The sequence below is a fragment of the Coregonus clupeaformis genome, chromosome 2 (assembly GCF_020615455.1).
Source record: "Coregonus clupeaformis isolate EN_2021a chromosome 2, ASM2061545v1, whole genome shotgun sequence".
In the NCBI taxonomy this organism is placed as follows: Eukaryota; Metazoa; Chordata; class Actinopteri; order Salmoniformes; family Salmonidae; genus Coregonus; species Coregonus clupeaformis.
This window is the reverse complement of record NC_059193.1, coordinates 15,991,676-16,008,739: the sequence shown is the minus strand read 5'-3', so window position 1 is coordinate 16,008,739 and position 17,064 is coordinate 15,991,676. Positions and strand designations below refer to the sequence as shown.

General features: G+C 45.1%; 1 protein-coding gene across 1 annotated transcript; it reads left to right on the top strand.

The window, feature by feature from the left end:
• The first annotated feature begins 1,175 nt into the window (after positions 1–1,175).
• Positions 1,176–17,053, top strand: mtnr1al (melatonin receptor type 1A like). Its single transcript, XM_041902098.1, has 2 exons — positions 1,176–1,437; positions 16,089–17,053. The coding sequence occupies exons 1-2, from the start codon at positions 1,176–1,178 to the stop codon at positions 16,889–16,891; spliced, it is 1,065 nt and encodes a 354-aa protein (XP_041758032.1). The 3' UTR covers positions 16,892–17,053.
• Positions 17,054–17,064: the final 11 nt, after the last annotated feature.

The following is a 17,064-nucleotide window of genomic DNA, read 5'->3' as shown; positions in this document are numbered from 1 at the left end:
GTTAAAAGGAATCAGGGTGCACCATCCATGATCTTCTGGTCTGACCATACAGTGGCTACATGTTGATAATCAGAGTTAGTTAGTCAACCGAATAGAAGTGATGACTTGCAGCTACTGCAAACACTGCATGTATAAGGGGTGCGATTATAGGAAAGATAATGGAGTCATTCAAACCAATTACACCAAAGTCATGCTGAGTACAGTTACGTTCATGCAAAATCAAAATGCTAATTAATTTACTTTATCCAAACTAGTGTTGTATTCTAAATAATATGTGCAACCCTTAAAGTCATGTCATTAAAATGTAATAAAAGGTATTTTGTGTCTACAATGATGACTCATAAGTAGCCTATTCAACACTTAATGCATTTGTATAGTTATCATAATATCATCTCTGAAAATATTCAATTGTATTACATTAAAATATTAGGATGCAGCTTTTAAAGTCTGTCATTCATCAGGTTTTGTACATAGTTGTTGTTGTTGTTGTTTTAGCGCGGGAGGAGAGCTATGGCAGGGGAATAGCCTACCGTTGCACCGTGCACGTGTCGTGTGCTGAGGAGAGCCCAACATCAGAAGCAGCAGCATCATCTGAAAACGGAGGTGAGGAACCGAGACAGTTTCTCACGCACTGGAGTGACAGGAGACAACACCGACGCTGAGCGGAGATACGGAACGGAAAGCATAACTATTGCGCGCCACCGGATTGATAGGGAGAAAGTGGAAATACAAACCGCTCGAAGGGTGGGCAAATTCGCTGCTCGCGCGTCTTCAAGATAATTTGATGAATGAAGGATTAAAGACTCCATATGAATAAAGAGGGATTTATGAATACGTTGTAGAGATTAACAGTTTCTGCCACCATGGGTTTCTGTCACACTATTCTGACAATGTGAGAGAATTAAATTAAATTACCTCTGCATGCCTTGAGGACAGCAGTATTGACTATTTGCCTAACCATGAATAAACTGTTGTTCCTGGTTTAATAATAGTAATTTTTTGTTCTTATAATTTCTTTTCATTATAAATTGTCATGATAAATTACAATTAAATCTGCTATGATTCCATTTCAAATCAAAGTTGAAGAAGACCACTTTCTTCTTTAAGAAGATTAGTTAACCGAAAAATAACAAACGATGCATTCACTGACTGGAAGGACATACAACTTAAACTCAATGCAAGTCGTCATTGAAAGGACAAGGACCGTTCAGGACATACTATCCCTGACGTTAAAGGATGAAGTGAGGATGGTTGAAGGAACTGTGGCCCCTAGAAACTCTTCTTCACAAGGGGATGGCGGGGACTCGGAGGGGCATCCTGACCCGTTGGCGGTCACCCTACTGGCAACAGTCCTGATCATAACTATTGTGGTAGACATTCTGGGGAACCTGTTGGTCATCTTGTCTGTCTTCAGGAACAGGAAACTCAGGAAAGCAGGTAAAAGCCTATTGCAAGTAGCCACACAGTCTTATTTTTTCTTTCTGTGTTAGTACTACAGTACTGAGGTATCTGTGTTGTTAGTAGTACTACAGTACTGAGGTATCTGTGTTGTTAGTAGTACTACAGTACTGAGGTATCTGTGTTGTTAGTAGTACTACAGTACTGAGGTATCTGTGTTGTTAGTAGTACTACAGTACTGAGGTATCTGTGTTGTTAGTAGTACTACAGTACTGAGGTATCTGTGTTGTTAGTAGTACTACAGTAATGAGGTATCTGTGTTGTTAGTAGTACTACAGTACTGAGGTATCTGTGTTGTTAGTAGTACTATAGTACTGAGGTATCTGTGTTGTTAGTAGTACTATAGTACTGAGGTATCTGTGTTGTTAGTAGTACTACAGTACTGAGGTATCTGTGTTGTTAGTAGTACTACAGTACTGAGGTATCTGTGTTGTTTGTAGTACTACAGTACTGAGGTATATGTGTTGTTAGTAGTACTACAATACTGAGGTATCTGTGTTGTTTGTAGTACCACAGTACTGAGGTATCTGTGTTGTTAGTTGTACCACAGTACTGAGGTATCTGTGTTGTTAGTAGTACTACAGTACTGAGGTATCTGTGTTGTTAATAGTACCACAGTACTGAGGTATCTGTGTTGTTTGTAGTACTACATTACTGAGGTATATGTGTTGTTAGTAGTACTACAGTACTGAGGTATCTGTGTTGTTTGTAGTACCACAATACTGAGGTATCTGTGTTGTTTGTAGTACCACAGTACTGAGGTATCTGTGTTGTTAGTAGTACCACAGTACTGAGGTATTTGTGTTGTTAGTAGTACTATAGTACTGAGGTATCTGTGTTGTTAGTAGTACTACAGTACTGAGGTATCTGTGTTGTTAGTAGTATCACAGTACTGAGGTATCTGTGTTGTTAGTAGTACTACAGTACTGAGGTATCTGTGTTGTTAGTAGTACTACAGTATTGAGGTATCTGTGTTGTTAGTAGTACTACAGTACTGAGGTATCTGTGTTGTTAGTAGTACCACAGTACTGAGGTATCTGTATTGTTTGTAGTACCACAGTACTGAGGTATCTGTGTTGTTAGTAGTACCACAGTACTGAGGTATCTGTGTTGTTAGTAGTACTACAGTATTGAGGTATCTGTGTTGTTAGTAGTACCACAGTACTGAGGTATCTGTGTTGTTAGTAGTACTATAGTACTGAGGTATCTGTGTTGTTTGTAGTACCACAGTACTGAGGTATCTGTGTTGTTTGTAGTACCACAGTACTGAGGTATCTGTGTTGTTAGTAGTACCACAGTACTGAGGTATATGTGTTGTTAGTAGTACTACAGTACTGAGGTATCTGTGTTGTTAGTAGTACTACAGTACTGAGGTATCTGTGTTGTTAGTAGTACTACAGTTCTGAGGTATCTGTGTTATTTGTAGTACTACAGTACTGAGGTATCTGTGTTGTTAGTAGTACTACAGTACTGAGGTATCTGTGTTGTTAGTAGTACTATAGTACTGAGGTATCTGTGTTGTTAGTAGTACTATAGTACTGAGGTATCTGTGTTGTTAGTAGTACTACAGTACTGAGGTATCTGTGTTGTTAGTAGTACTACAGTACTGAGGTATCTGTGTTGTTAGTAGTACTATAGTACTGAGGTATCTGTGTTGTTAGTAGTACTACAGTACTGAGGTATCTGTGTTGTTTGTAGTACTACAGTACTGAAGTATCTGTGTTATTAGTAGTACTACAATACTGAGGTATCTGTGTTGTTTGTAGTACCACAGTACTGAGGTATCTGTGTTGTTAGTAGTACCACAGTACTGAGGTATCTGTGTTGTTAGTAGTACTATAGTACTGAGGTATCTGTGTTGTTTGTAGTACCACAGTACTGAGGTATCTGTGTTGTTTGTAGTACCACAGTACTGAGGTATCTGTGTTGTTAGTAGTACCACAGTACTGAGGTATATGTGTTGTTAGTAGTACCACAGTACTGAGGTATCTGTGTTGTTAGTAGTACTACAGTACTGAGGTATCTGTGTTGTTAGTAGTACTACAGTACTGAGGTATCTGTGTTGTTAGTAGTACTACAGTTCTGAGGTTCTGTGTTGTTAGTAGTACTAAAATACTGAGGTATCTGTGTTATTTGTAGTACTACAGTACTGAGGTATCTGTGTTGTTAGTAGTACTAAAGTACTGAGGTATCTGTGTTGTTTGTAGTACCACAGTACTGAGGTATCTGTGTTGTTAGTTGTACCACAGTACTGAGGTATCTGTGTTGTTAGTAGTACTAAAATACTGAGGTATCTGTGTTGTTTGTAGTACCACAGTACTGAGGTATCTGTGTTGTTAGTTGTACCACAGTACTGAGGTATTTGTGTTGTTAGTAGTACTATAGTACTGAGGTATCTGTGTTGTTAGTAGTACTACAGTACTGAGGTATCTGTGTTGTTAGAAGTACTACAGTACTGAGGTATCTGTGTTGTTAGTAGTACTACAATACTGAGGTATCTGTGTTGTTAGTAGTACAACAATACTGAGGTATCTGTGTTGTTAGTAGTACTACAGTACTGAGGTATCTGTGTTGTTAGTAGTCCTACAATACTGAGGTATCTGTGTTGTTAGTAGTACCACAGTACTGAGGTATCTGTGTTGTTAGTAGTACTACAGTACTGAGGTATCTATGTTGTTAGTATTACTACATTACTGAGGTATCTGTGTTGTAAGTAGTACTACATTACTGAGGTATATGTGTTGTTAGTAGTACTACAGTACTGAGGTATCTGTGTTGCTAGTAGTACTACAGTACTGAGGTATCTGTGTTGTAAGTAGTACTATAGTACTGAGGTATCTGTGTTGTTAGTAGTACCACAGTACTGAGGTATCTGTGTTGTTAGTACTACTACAGTACTGAGGTATCTGTGTTGTTAGAAGTACTACAGTGCTGAGGTATCTGTGTTGTTAGTAGTACCACAGTACTGAGGTATCTGTGTTGTTTGTAGTACCACAGTACTGAGGTATCTGTGTTGTTTGTAGTACCACAGTACTGATGTATCTGTGTTGTTAGTAGTACCACATTACTGAGGTATCTGTGTTGTAAGTAGTACTACATTACTGAGGTATCTGTGCTGTTAGAAATTTTCTGTCCAAAAATGATGCAGAAAAATTAATCCATGCATTTGTTACTTCTAGATTAGACTACTGCAATGCTCTATTTTCCGCTACCCGGATAAAAGCACTAAATAAACTTCAGTTAGTGCTAAATACGGTTGCTAGAATCCTGACTAGAACCAAGAAATTTGATCATATTACTCCAGTGCTAGCTTCCCTACACTGGCTTTCCTGTTAAGGCAAGGGCTGATTTCAAGGTTTTACTGTTAACCTATAAAGCGTTACATGGGCTTGCTCCTACCTATCTTTCCGAGTTGGTCCTGCCGTACATACCAATACGACGCTACGGTCACAAGACGCAGGCCTCCTAATTGTCCCTAGAATTTCCTAAGCAAACAGCGGGAGGCAGGGCTTTCTCCTATAGATCTCCATTTTTATGGAACAGTCTGCCTACCCATGTGAGAGACGCAGACTCGGTCTCAACCTTTAAGTCTTTACTGAAGACTTATCTCTTCAGTAGGTCATATGATTGAGTGTAGTCTGGCCCAGGAGTGTGAAGGTGAACGGAAAGGCTGGAGCAACGAACAGCCCTTGCTGTCTCTGCCGGGCCGGTTCCCCTCTCCACTGGGGTTCTCTGCCTCTAACCCTGTTGCAGGGGCTGAGTCACTGGCTTGCTGGTGCTCTTTCATGCCGTCCCTGGGAGGGGTGCGTCACTTGAGTGGGTTGAGTTACTGACGTGATCTTCCTGTCTGGGTTGGCGCCCCCCTTGGTTTGTGCTGTGGTGGAGACCTCTGTGGGCTATACTCGGCCTTGTCTCAGGATTGTAAGTTGGTGGTTGGGGATATCCCTCTAGTGGTGCGGGGGGCTGTGCTTTGGCGGAGTGGGTGGGGTTATATCCTTCCTGTTTGGCCCTGTCCGGGGTTTCTTCGGATGGGGCCACAGTGTCTCTCGGACCGCTCCTGTCTCAGCCTCCAGTATTTATGCTGCAGTAGTTTATGTGTCGGGGGGCTGGGGTTAGTTGGTTATACCTGGAGTACTTCTCCTGTCTTATCCAGTGTCCTGTGTGAATTTAAGTATGCTCTCTCTAATTCTCTCGTTTCTCCTTTCTCTCTGAGAACCTGAGCCCCTAGGACCATACGTCAGACTACCGGGCATGATGACACCTTGCTGTCCCCAGTCCGCCTGGCCTTGCTGCTATTCCAGTTTCAACTGTTCTGCCTGCGGCTACGAAACCCCTACCTGTCCCAGACCTGCTGTTTTCAACTCTAAATGATCGGCCATGAAAAGCCAACTGAGAGACCTGAGCCCTAGGACCATACGTCGGGACTACCGGCCGTGGTGACTCCTTGCTGTCCCCAGTCCGCCTGGCCTTGCTGCTATTCCAGTTTAAACTGTTCTGCCTGCGGTTATGGAACCCCTACCTGTCCCAGACCTGCTGTTTTAAACTCTAATGATCGGCTATGAAAAGCCAACTGAGATTTATTCCTGATTATTATTTGACCATGCTTGTCACTTATGAACATTTTTGAACATCTTGGCATGGTTCTGTTATAACCTCCACCCGGCACAGCCAGAAGAGGACTGGCCACCCTCATAGCCTGGTTCCTCTCTAGGTTTCTTCCTAGGTTTTGCCTTTCTAGGGAGTTTTTCCTAGCCACCGTGCTTCTACACCTGCATTACTAGCTGTTTGGGGTTTTAGGCTGGGTTTCTGTACAGCACTTCGAGATATTAGCTGATGTAAGAAGGGCTATATAAAATAAAATTGATTGATTGATTGGTTAGTAGTACCACAGTACTGAGGTATCTGTGTTGTTAGTAGTACTACAGTACTGAGGTATCTGTGTTGTTTGTAGTACTACAGTACTGAGGTATCTGTGTTGTTAGTAGTACTACAGTACTGAGGTATCTGTGTTGTTAGTAGTACTACAGTACTGAGGTATCTGTGTTGTTTGTAGTACTACAGGACTGAGGTATCTGTGTTGTTAGTAGTACTACATTACTGAGGTATCTGTGTTGTTTGTAGTACTATAGTACTGAGGTATCTGTGTTGTTTGTAGTACTATAGTACTGAGGTATCTGTGTTGTTTGTAGTACTATAGTACTGAGGTATCTGTGTTGTTTGTAGTACTACAGTACTGAGGTATCTGACTGACTCATTAGTAGGACAATTACATTTGCGAATGTGAGATTATGTCATGCCTTCAGAAGAGCTCATCTCTGTTTCTGATCAATTTGGCCCCAACCCAGTGTCTCATTCCGATTCACAACAGAAATTCCGATTCACATCCCCCATAGCTTCATACCATTTTATTTTCCTGAGCATCATGTCCAACAGAGAGGATTGTAAAGTGAAGACAAATACAGTATATTCATAAAAATGGAAGAATAGTTGATTATATTTCTATAGATACAGTGTCCAGTGATTCACTCAGGGGGGGTTCATATCCTTTCTTCAACTGATTTGAAAACCAGATAGTATTTTGTTCTGGTTTTGGCCACAAGTTGTCAGACATAAACACTGTTGTCAATAAGTTATGACACTTTAACCAGCGCAGTTACTGCAGGCATATAGGTCATGGATTCTGGTTGTGCTGCTTCATAACTGTGCCAGTTCATCAGCTGCAGGCCACCCATGGTGACGTGACACAACAGGCAGAATTCAATTTGCTTCCTGAAGTGAGCCATCCCTATTAATTACTGATCATGCCACTGCCATACATCCATTTACTGTACAGCACATCTGTGAATGAATGTATCCATGAGTTGAGTTGGCCATTCAGTGTAAACTATGGTGAGGCGTAGATATGACGATGCGTTACTTCTGTAAAGTCCTGCTCTTTCTTGCACTGTGGACATGAATCCACCTACCAAGTTACACCCTACGCAGCCCTCAGCTCAAAGGATATGCCAGACATATGAGTACACTGTAGATGTCAAAGTTGGGGTTAATTAAGTCAGTTTTCAATTCAGGGAATAGGATTTCAAAACTCAGGCTCCTATGTAGGTGTCACCTCAATGAAAGTCCTGTTTCCTGCAAGCATATCTTATGGATCTAGAGAGAAATGAAAATGATCAAGACAATATGGCTGCGTTTACACAGGCAGCTCAATGCTGTTCTTTAGCCACTAATTGGTCTTTTGACCAATCAGATCTTTTGAAAATAATTGGTCAAAAGATCAGAATTGGGCTGCCTGTGTAAACGTAGCCTAAGACACAAACTACCTAGACACACTATCGAATTGCAAAGTTGTAGGGAGAGGGAGGCTATTTCACAGAGTTTGATAACCTTATTAGGTTACAAATAAATACACCTCACTCTTCCTCCCCTCTCCTTATCCTCATCTTCCTCCCCTCTCCTTATCCTCATCTTCCTCCCTCTCCTTATCCTCATCCTCATCTCCTTATCCTCATTTTCCTCCCCTCTCCTTATTCTCATCTTCCTCCCTCTCCTTATCCTCATCTTCCTCCCCTCTCCTTATCCTCATCTTCCTCCCCTCTCCTTATCCTCATTTTCCTCCCCTCTCCTTATCCTCATCTTCCTCCCCTCTCCTTATCCTCATTTTCCTCCCCTCTCCTTATCCTCATCTTCCTCCCCTTCCCTCCCCTTATCCTCATCTTCCTCCCTCTCCTTATCCTCATCCTCATCTCCTTATCCTCATTTTCCTCCCCTCTCCTTATTCTCATCTTCCTCCCTCTCCTTATCCTCATCTTCCTCCCTCTCCTTATCCTCATTTTCTCCCCTCTCCTTATCCTCATTTTCCTCCCTCTCTTATCCTCATCTTCCTCCCTCCCCCCCTTATCCTCATCTTCCTCCCCCTCTCCTTATCCTCATCTTCCTCCCTCTCCTTACCTCATCTTCCCCTCTCCTGTCCTCATCTTCTCCCTCTCATTGTCCTCATCTTCCTCCCTCTCCTTATCTCTCATCTTCTCCCTCTCTGTATCCTCATCTTCCTCCCCTCTCCTTATCCTCATCTTCCTCCCCTCTCCTTATCCTCATCTTCCTCCCCTCTCCCTGTCCTCATCTTCCTCCCTCTCCTTGTCCTCATCTTCCTCCCTCTCCGTATCCTCATCTTCCTCCCCTCTCCTTATCCTCATTTTCCTCCCCTCTCCTTATCCTCATTTTCCTCCCCTCTCCTTATCCTCATCTTCCTCCCCTCTCCTTATCCTCATCTTCCTCCTCCTCCTATCCTCATCTTCCTCCCCTCTCCTTATCCTCATCTTCCTCCCCCTCTCCTTATCCTCATTTTCCTCCCTCTCCTTATCCTCATCTTCCTCCCTCTCATTGTCCTCATCTTCCTCCCCTCCTTATCTCATCTTCCTCCCTCTCATTGTCCTCATCTTCCTCCCCTCTCCCATCCTCATCTTCCCTCCTAATCTTCCTCCCTCTCCTTGTCCTCATCTTCCGCCCCTCTCCTTATCCTCATCTTCCTTCCCTCTCATTATCCTCATCTTCCTCCCTCTCCTTATCCTCATCTTCCTCTCCTCTCCTTATCCTCATCTTCCTCCCCTAATCTTCCTCCCCTCTCCTTATTCTCATCTTCTTCCCTAACCTTATCCTCATCTTCCTCCCCTCTCCTTATCCTCATCTTCCTCCCCTCTCCTTATCCTCATCTTCCGCCCCTCTCCTTATCCTCATCTTCCTCCCCTCTCCGTATCCTCATCTTCCTCCCCTAATCTTCCTCCCCTCTCCTTATTCTCATCTTCCTCCCTCTCCTTATCCTCATCTTCCTCCCCTCTCCTTATCCTCATCTTCCTCCCTCCTCCCCCCCCTTATCCTCATCTTCCTCCCCTCTCCTTATCCTCATCTTCCTCCCCTCTCCTTATCCTCATCTTCCTCCCCTCTCCCTGTCCTCATCTTCCTCCCTCTCCTTGTCCTCATCTTCCTCCCTCTCCTTATCCTCATCTTCCTCCCCTCTCTGTATCCTCATCTTCCTCCCCTCACCTTATCCTCATCTTCCTCCCCTCTCCTTATCCTCATCTTCCTCCCCTCTCCCTGTCCTCATCTTCCTCCCTCTCCTTGTCCTCATCTTCCTCCCTTATCCTCATCTTCCTCCCCTCTCCGTATCCTCATCTTCCTCCCCTCTCCTTATCCTCATTTTCCTCCCTCTCCTTATCCTCATTTTCCTCCTCTCTCTTATCCTCATCTTCCTCCCTCTTCTTATCCTCATCTTCCTCCCCTATCCTTATCCTCATCTTCCTCCCCTCTCCTTATCCTCATCTTCCTCCCCTCTCCTTATCCTCATCTTCCGCCCCTCTCCTTATCCTCATCTTCCTCCCTCCTCTCGGTATCTCATCTTCTCTCCTAATCTTCCTCCCCTCTCCTTATTCTCATCTTCCTCCCTCTCCTTATCCTCATCTTCCTCCTCCCTCCCCTCCTTATCCTCATCTTCCTCCCCTCTCCTTATCCTCATCTTTCCTCCCCTCTCCTTATCCTCATCTTCCTCCTCTCCCTGTCCTCATCTTCCTCCCTCTCCTTGTCCTCATCTTCCTCCCTCTCCTTATCCTCATCTTCCTCCTCCCTGTATCCTCATCTTCCTCCCTCACCTTATCCTCATCTTCCTCCCTCTCCTTATCTCATCTTCCTCCCCTCTCCTGTCCTCATCTTCCTCCCTCTCCTTGTCCTCATCTTCCTCCCTTATCCTCATCTTCCTCCCTCTCCGTATCCTCATCTTCCTCTCCTCTCCTTATCCTCATTTTCCTCCCCTCTCCTTATCCTCATTTTCCTCCCCTCTCCTTATCCTCATCTTCCTCCCCTCTCCTTATCCTCATCTTCCTCCCCTCTCCTTATCCTCATTTTCCTCCCCTCTCCTTATCCTCATTTCCCCCCCCTCTCCTTATCCTCATTTTCCTCCCCTCTCCTTATCCTCATCTTCCTCCCCTCTCCTTATCCTCATCTTCCTCCCCTCCCCTCCCCTTCCCTTATCCTCATCTTCCTCCCCTCTCCTTATCCTCATCTTCCTCCCTCTCCTTATCCTCATCTTCCTCCCCTCTCCCTGTCCTCATCTTCCTTCCTCTCCTTGTCCTCATCTTCCTCCCTCTCCTTATCCTCATCTTCCTCCCCTCTCTGTATCCTCATCTTCCTCCCCTCACCTTATCCTCATCTTCCTCCCCTCTCCTTATCCTCATCTTCCTCCCCTCTCCCTGTCCTCATCTTCCTCCCTCTCCTTGTCCTCATCTTCCTCCCTTATCCTCATCTTCCTCCCCTCTCCGTATCCTCATCTTCCTCCCCTCTCCTTATCCTCATTTTCCTCCCCTCTCCTTATCCTCATTTTCCTCCCCTCTCCTTATCCTCATCTTCCTCCCATCTCCTTATCCTCATCTTCCTCCCCTCTCCTTATCCTCATTTTCCTCCCCTCTCCTTATCCTCATCTTCCTCCCCTCTCCTTATCCTCATTTTCCTCCCCTCTCCTTATCCTCATCTTCCTCCCCTCTCATTATCCTCATCTTCCTCCCCTCTCATTGTCCTCATCTTCCTCCCCTCTCCTTATCCTCATCTTCCTCCCCTCTCATTGTCCTCATCTTCCGCCCCTCTCCTTATCCTCATCTTCCTCCCCTCTCCGTATCCTCATCTTCCTCCCCTAATCTTCCTCCCCTCTCCTTGTCCTCATCTTCCGCCCCTCTCCTTATCCTCATCTTCCTCCCCTCTCCTTATCCTCATCTTCCTCCCCTCTCCGTATCCTCATCTTCCTCCCCTCATCTTCCTCCCCTCTCCTTATCCTCATCTTCCTCCCCTCTCCTTATCCTCATTTTCCTCCCCTCTCCTTATCCTCATCTTCCTCCCCTCTCCTTATCCTCATCTTCCTCCCCTCTCCTTATCCTCATCTTCCTCCCTCTCCTTATCCTCATCTTCCTCTCCTCTCCTTATCCTCATCTTCCACCCCTCTCCTTATCCTCATCTTCCTCCCTCTCCTTATCATCATCTTCCTCCCCTCTCCTTATCCTCATCTTCCTCCCCTCTCCTTATCCTCATCTTCCTCCCCTCTCCTTATCCTCATCTTCCTCTCCTCTCCTTATCCTCATCTTCCTCCCCTCATCTTCCTCCCCTCTCCTTATCCTCATCTTTCTCCCCTCTCCTTATCCTCATCTTCCTCCCTCTCCTTATCCTCATCTTCCTCCCCTCTCCTTATCATCATCTTCCTCCCCTCTCCTTATCCTCATCTTCCTCCCCTCTCCTTATCCTAAATTTCCTCCCCTCTCCTTATCCTCATCTTCCTCCCCTCATCTTCCTCCCCTCTCCTTATCCTCATCTTCCTCCCCTCTCCTTATCCTCATCTTCCCCCCTCTCCTTATCCTCATCTTCCTCCCCTCTCCTTATCCTCATCTTCCTCCCTCTCCTTATCCTCATCTTCCTCCCCTCTCTGTATCCTCATCTTCCTCCCCTCACCTTATCCTCATCTTCCTCCCCTCTCCTTATCCTCATCTTCCTCCCCTCTCCCTGTCCTCATCTTCCTCCCTCTCCTTGTCCTCATCTTCCTCCCTTATCCTCATCTCTTCCCCTCTCCGTATCCTCATCTTCCTCCTCTCCTTATCCTCATCTTCCTCCCCTCTCCTTATCCTCATCTTTCCTCCCTCTCCTTATCCTCATCTTCCTCCCCTCTCCTTATCCTCATTTTCCTCCCCTCTCCTTATCTCACTTCCTCCCCCCTTACTCATCTTCCTCCCTCATTGTCCTCATCTTCCTCCCCTCTCCTTATCCTCATCTTCCTCCCCTCTCATTGTCCTCATTGCCCTCTCCTTATCCTCATCTTCCTCCCCTCTCCGTATCCTCATCTTCCTCTCCCCCTCTCTTGTCCTCATCTTCCGCCCCTCTCCTTATCCTCATCTTCCTCTCCTCTCCTTATCCTCATCTTCCTCCCCTCTCTCTTATCCTCATCTTCCTCCCTCTCCTTATCATCATCTTCCTCCCCTCTCCTTATCCTCATTTCCTCCCTCTCCTTATCCTCATCTTCCTCCCCTCTCCTTATCCTCATCTTCCTCTCCTCTCCTTATCCTCATCTTCCTCCCCTCATCTTCCTCCCCTCTCCTTATCCTCATCTTTCTCCCCTCTCCTTATCCTCATCTTCCTTCCTCTCCTTATCCTCATCTTCCTCCCCTCTCCTTATCATCATCTTCCTCCCCTCTCCTTATCCTCATCTTCCTCCCCTCTCCTTATCCTAAATTTGCTCCCCTCTCCTTATCCTCATCTTCCTCCCCTCATCTTCCTCCCCTCTCCTTATCCTCATCTTCCTCCCTCTCCTTATCCTCATCTTCCTCCCCTCTCCTTATCCTCATCTTCCTCCCCTCTCCTTATCCTCATCTTCCTCCCCTCTCCTTATCCTCATCTTCCTCCCTCTCCTTATCCTCATCTTCCTCCCCTCTCCTTATCCTCAACTTCCTCCCCTCTCCTTATCCTCATCTTCCGCCCCTCTCCTTTCCTCCTTGGCCTTGTCACATGTAATTACTTGATTATTAGCGAAGTTCTGTCACAGAAAATCATGTCACCGTCTCTCGAGGTACACTACCGGTCAAATGTTTTAGAACACCTACTCTTTTAAAGGTTTTTCTTATTTTTTAAAAACTATTTTCTACATTGTAGAAAAATAGTGAAGACATCAAAACTATGAAATATCTCATATGGAATCATATAGTAACCAAAAAAGTGTTAAACAAATCAAAATATATTTTATATTTGAGATTCTTCAAATAGACACCCTTTGCCTTGATGACAGCTTTGCACACTCTTGGCATTCTCTCAACCAGCTTCATGAGGTAGTCACCTGGAATGCATTTCAATTAACAGGTGTGCCTTGTACAAAAGTTTATTTTTAAAATGTATTTCCTTCTTAATGCGTTTGAGCCGATCAGTTGTGTTGTGACAAGGTAAGGGGGTATACAGAAGGCCGCCCTATTTGGTAAAAGACCAAGTCCATATTATGGCAAGAACAGCTCAAATAAGCAAAGAGAAACGACAGTCCATCATTACTTTAAGACATGAAGGTCAGTCAATACGGAACATTTCAAGAACTTTGAAAGTTTCTTCAAGTGCAGTCGCAAAAACCATCAAGCGCTATGATGAAACTGGCTCTCATGAGGACCGCCACAGGAATGGAAGACCCAGAGTTACCTCTGCTGCAGAGGATAAGTTCATTAGAGTTACCAGCCTCAGAAATTGCAGCCCAAATAAATGCTTCACAGAGTTCAAGTAACAGATACATCTCAACATCAACTGTTCAGAGGAGACTGTGTGAATCAGGCCTTCATGGTCGAATTGCTGCAAAGAAACCCTACTAAAGGACACCAATAAGAAGAAGAGACTTGCTTGGGCCAAGAAACACGAGCAATGGACATTAGACCGGTGGAAATGTGTCTTTTGGTCTGGAGTCCAAATTGGAGATTTTTGGTTAAACCGCTGTGTCTTTGTGAGACGCGGTGTGGTTGAACGGATGATCTCCGCATGTGTAGTTCCCACCGTAAAGCATGGAGGAGGAGGTGTTATGGTGTGGAGCTGCTTTGCTGGTGACACTGTCTGATTTATTTAGAATTCAAGGCACACTTAACCAGCATGGCTACCACAGCATTCTACAGCGATACACCATCCCATCTGGTTTGGGCTTAGTGGGACTATCATTTGTTTTTCAACAGGACAATGACCCAACACACCACCAGGCTGTGTAAGGGCTATTTTACCAAGAAGGAGAGTGATGGAGTGCTGCATCAGATGACCTGGCCTCCACAATCCCCCGACCTCAACCAAATTGAGATGGTTTGGGATGAGTCGAAGCGCAGAGTGAAGGAAAAGCAGCCAACAAGTGCTCAGCTGGTTGAGCGAATGCCAAGAGTGTGCAAAGCTGTCATCAAGGCAAAGGGTGGCTATTTGAAGAATCTCAAATATAAAATATATTTTGATATGTTTAACACTTTTTTGGTTACTACATGATTCCATGTGTGTTATTTGATAGTTTTGATGTCTTCACTATTATTCTACAATATAGAAAATAGTAAAAATAAAGAAAAACCCTTGAATGTGTAGGTGTGTCCAAACCTTTGACCGGTAGTGTAGATTCACTGGCAGCCTGCACAGAGAGAGAGAAAGACAGTCAGTGGAGAGAAAGAGAGAGCAGAGAAAGAGAGAGCGGAGAGAGAGAGGGTGGAGAGAGAGAGAGCGGAGAGAGAGAGAGGGTGGAGAGAGAGAGAGAGAGAGTGGAGAGAGAGAAAGTGGAGAGAGAGAGAGAGGGTGGAGAGAGAGAGCGGAGAGAGAGAAAGTGTCAGTGGAGAGAAAGAGAGAGCGGAGAAAGAGAGAGAGCGGAGAGAGAGAGGGTGGAGAGAGAGAGGGTGGAGAGAGAGAGAGAGGGTGGAGAGAGAGAGCGGAGAGAGAGAAAGTGTCAGTGGAGAGAAAGAGAGAGCGGAGAAAGAGAGAGAGCGGAGAGAGAGAAAGTGTCAGTGAAGAGAAAGAGAGAGCTGAGAAAGAGAGAGCGGAGAGAGAGAGGGTGGAGAGAGAGAAAGAGTCAGTGGAGAGAAAGAGAGAGCAGAGAGAGAGAGCGGAGAGAGAGAGAGCGGAGAGAGAGAAAGAGTCAGTGGAGAGAAAGAGAGAGCGGAGAGAGAGAGAGAGAGTGGAGAGAGAAAGAAAGAGAGAGAGAGTGGAGAGAGAGAAAGTGGGGGGAGTGAGAGACTGTGACACTGAGTGAGAGCACAAGACAGAGAGAAAGAAGAAAGAGTGAGAGAGGAGAAAGAGAGAAAGAGAGAGTATGGATCTGTATGAATACCCACTCAACTATCAGGACACTGATACTACTATCTGACTGTAAGCAATGATTCAACTCATTAGACTCAGGTTCAAGTCAGACAGTGTGTGTCTGTCTGACTCCAGGGGCTTCAACTCACAAGGTGTAAATGTCATGTTGTGTATGGTGTTATGATATTATTGCACACGTGGATGGGATGCTGTGAATTAAATCAATGAATGAAATAATCTAGCATACAAGCACTAACTGATGCTGAAATCCTGGGGGTCTTCATTAACTATTTACAATTATTATCATGTAGTTTTAACACACAAGAGAATTAACATCCTCAAATCCCCTGGTCTTTCTGTTTTTCCTGCAAATACTAATGGGAGTTTTATTAGGGTTTGACAAGACAGGAATGATAACATGGTTTTAAGGAACGATGAATTATAGTTCATTTGGAGCAACCAATTCATATTAGATATGGTAGGATTATTTTCCAATATTTATTTGATTTATTACGTTTTGGTGATATTGAATAGTTTTACAGAGAGGATGGAAGACCTCGAACGTCTACTAATGATCGGTCACAGAACAGAGTTTTGACTAGCAAAACTGACAATTTAATCTGATGTATTCTCTGCCCCATAGGAAATGCCTTTGTGGTGAGTTTGGCTCTGGCCGACCTAGTGGTGGAAATTTATCAACATTTTATTTTATTCAGATTTTAGATTATAATTGAATATATTTACACAGAAAATGGCAAACCTTGTTTACTGTCCTAACACTCTGAAGATCCATGAAATCGTATGCACTCTCTGCCCCATAGGAAATGCCTTTGTGGTGAGTTTGGCTCTGGCCGACCTAGTGGTGGCGATCTACCCCTACCCCCTGGTTCTGACGGCCATCTTTCACAACGGCTGGATCGCCGGGTACATCCACTGCCAGATCAGCGGCTTCCTGATGGGCCTGAGCGTCATCGGCTCCATCTTCAACATCACCGGCATAGCCATTAACCGCTACTGCTACATCTGTCACAGTCTGAAGTACGACAAGCTCTTCTCCAACAAGAACACCGTGTGTTACGTCATCCTGGTGTGGGCGCTGACTGTACTGGCCGTCGTGCCCAACTGGTTTGTGGAGTCTCTGCAGTACGACCCGCGGGTCTACTCGTGTACTTTCGCCCAGTCGGTTAGTTCCTTGTACACCATCACCGTGGTCGTGGTTCACTTCATCCTCCCCATCAGTATCGTCACGTACTGCTACCTGAGGATCTGGATCCTGGTCTTACAGGTGAGGAGACGGGTGAAACCGGACACGAGGCCCAAGATCAAACCACACGACTTCCGTATCTTCCTGACTATGTTTGTGGTGTTTGTGTTGTTCGCTGTCTGCTGGGCTCCGCTGAACTTCATAGGGCTGGCGGTGGCTATCAACCCGAGACTGGGTCTGAATATCCCTGAGTGGCTCTTCACAGCCAGCTACTTCATGGCCTATTTCAACAGCTGCCTCAACGCAGTCATCTACGGAGTGCTCAACCATAACTTCAGGAAGGAGTACAAAAGGATTGTTCTGATCATTTTCAAGTTCCACTGCAGAGGTTTCCCTAGGGTGTCGGAACAGCACTGCTAAGGGTTCCATAGGATTCTGAAACAGCACTGCTGATGGTTCCAGAGAGTTCTAGAACAGAACTGCTGAGGGTTCCACAGGGTTCCGGAACAGTACTGCTGAGGGTTCTGGAACAGCACTGCAGAGGGTTCTGGAGGGCTCTGGAACAGCACTGCTGAGGGTTCTGGAGGGTTCCG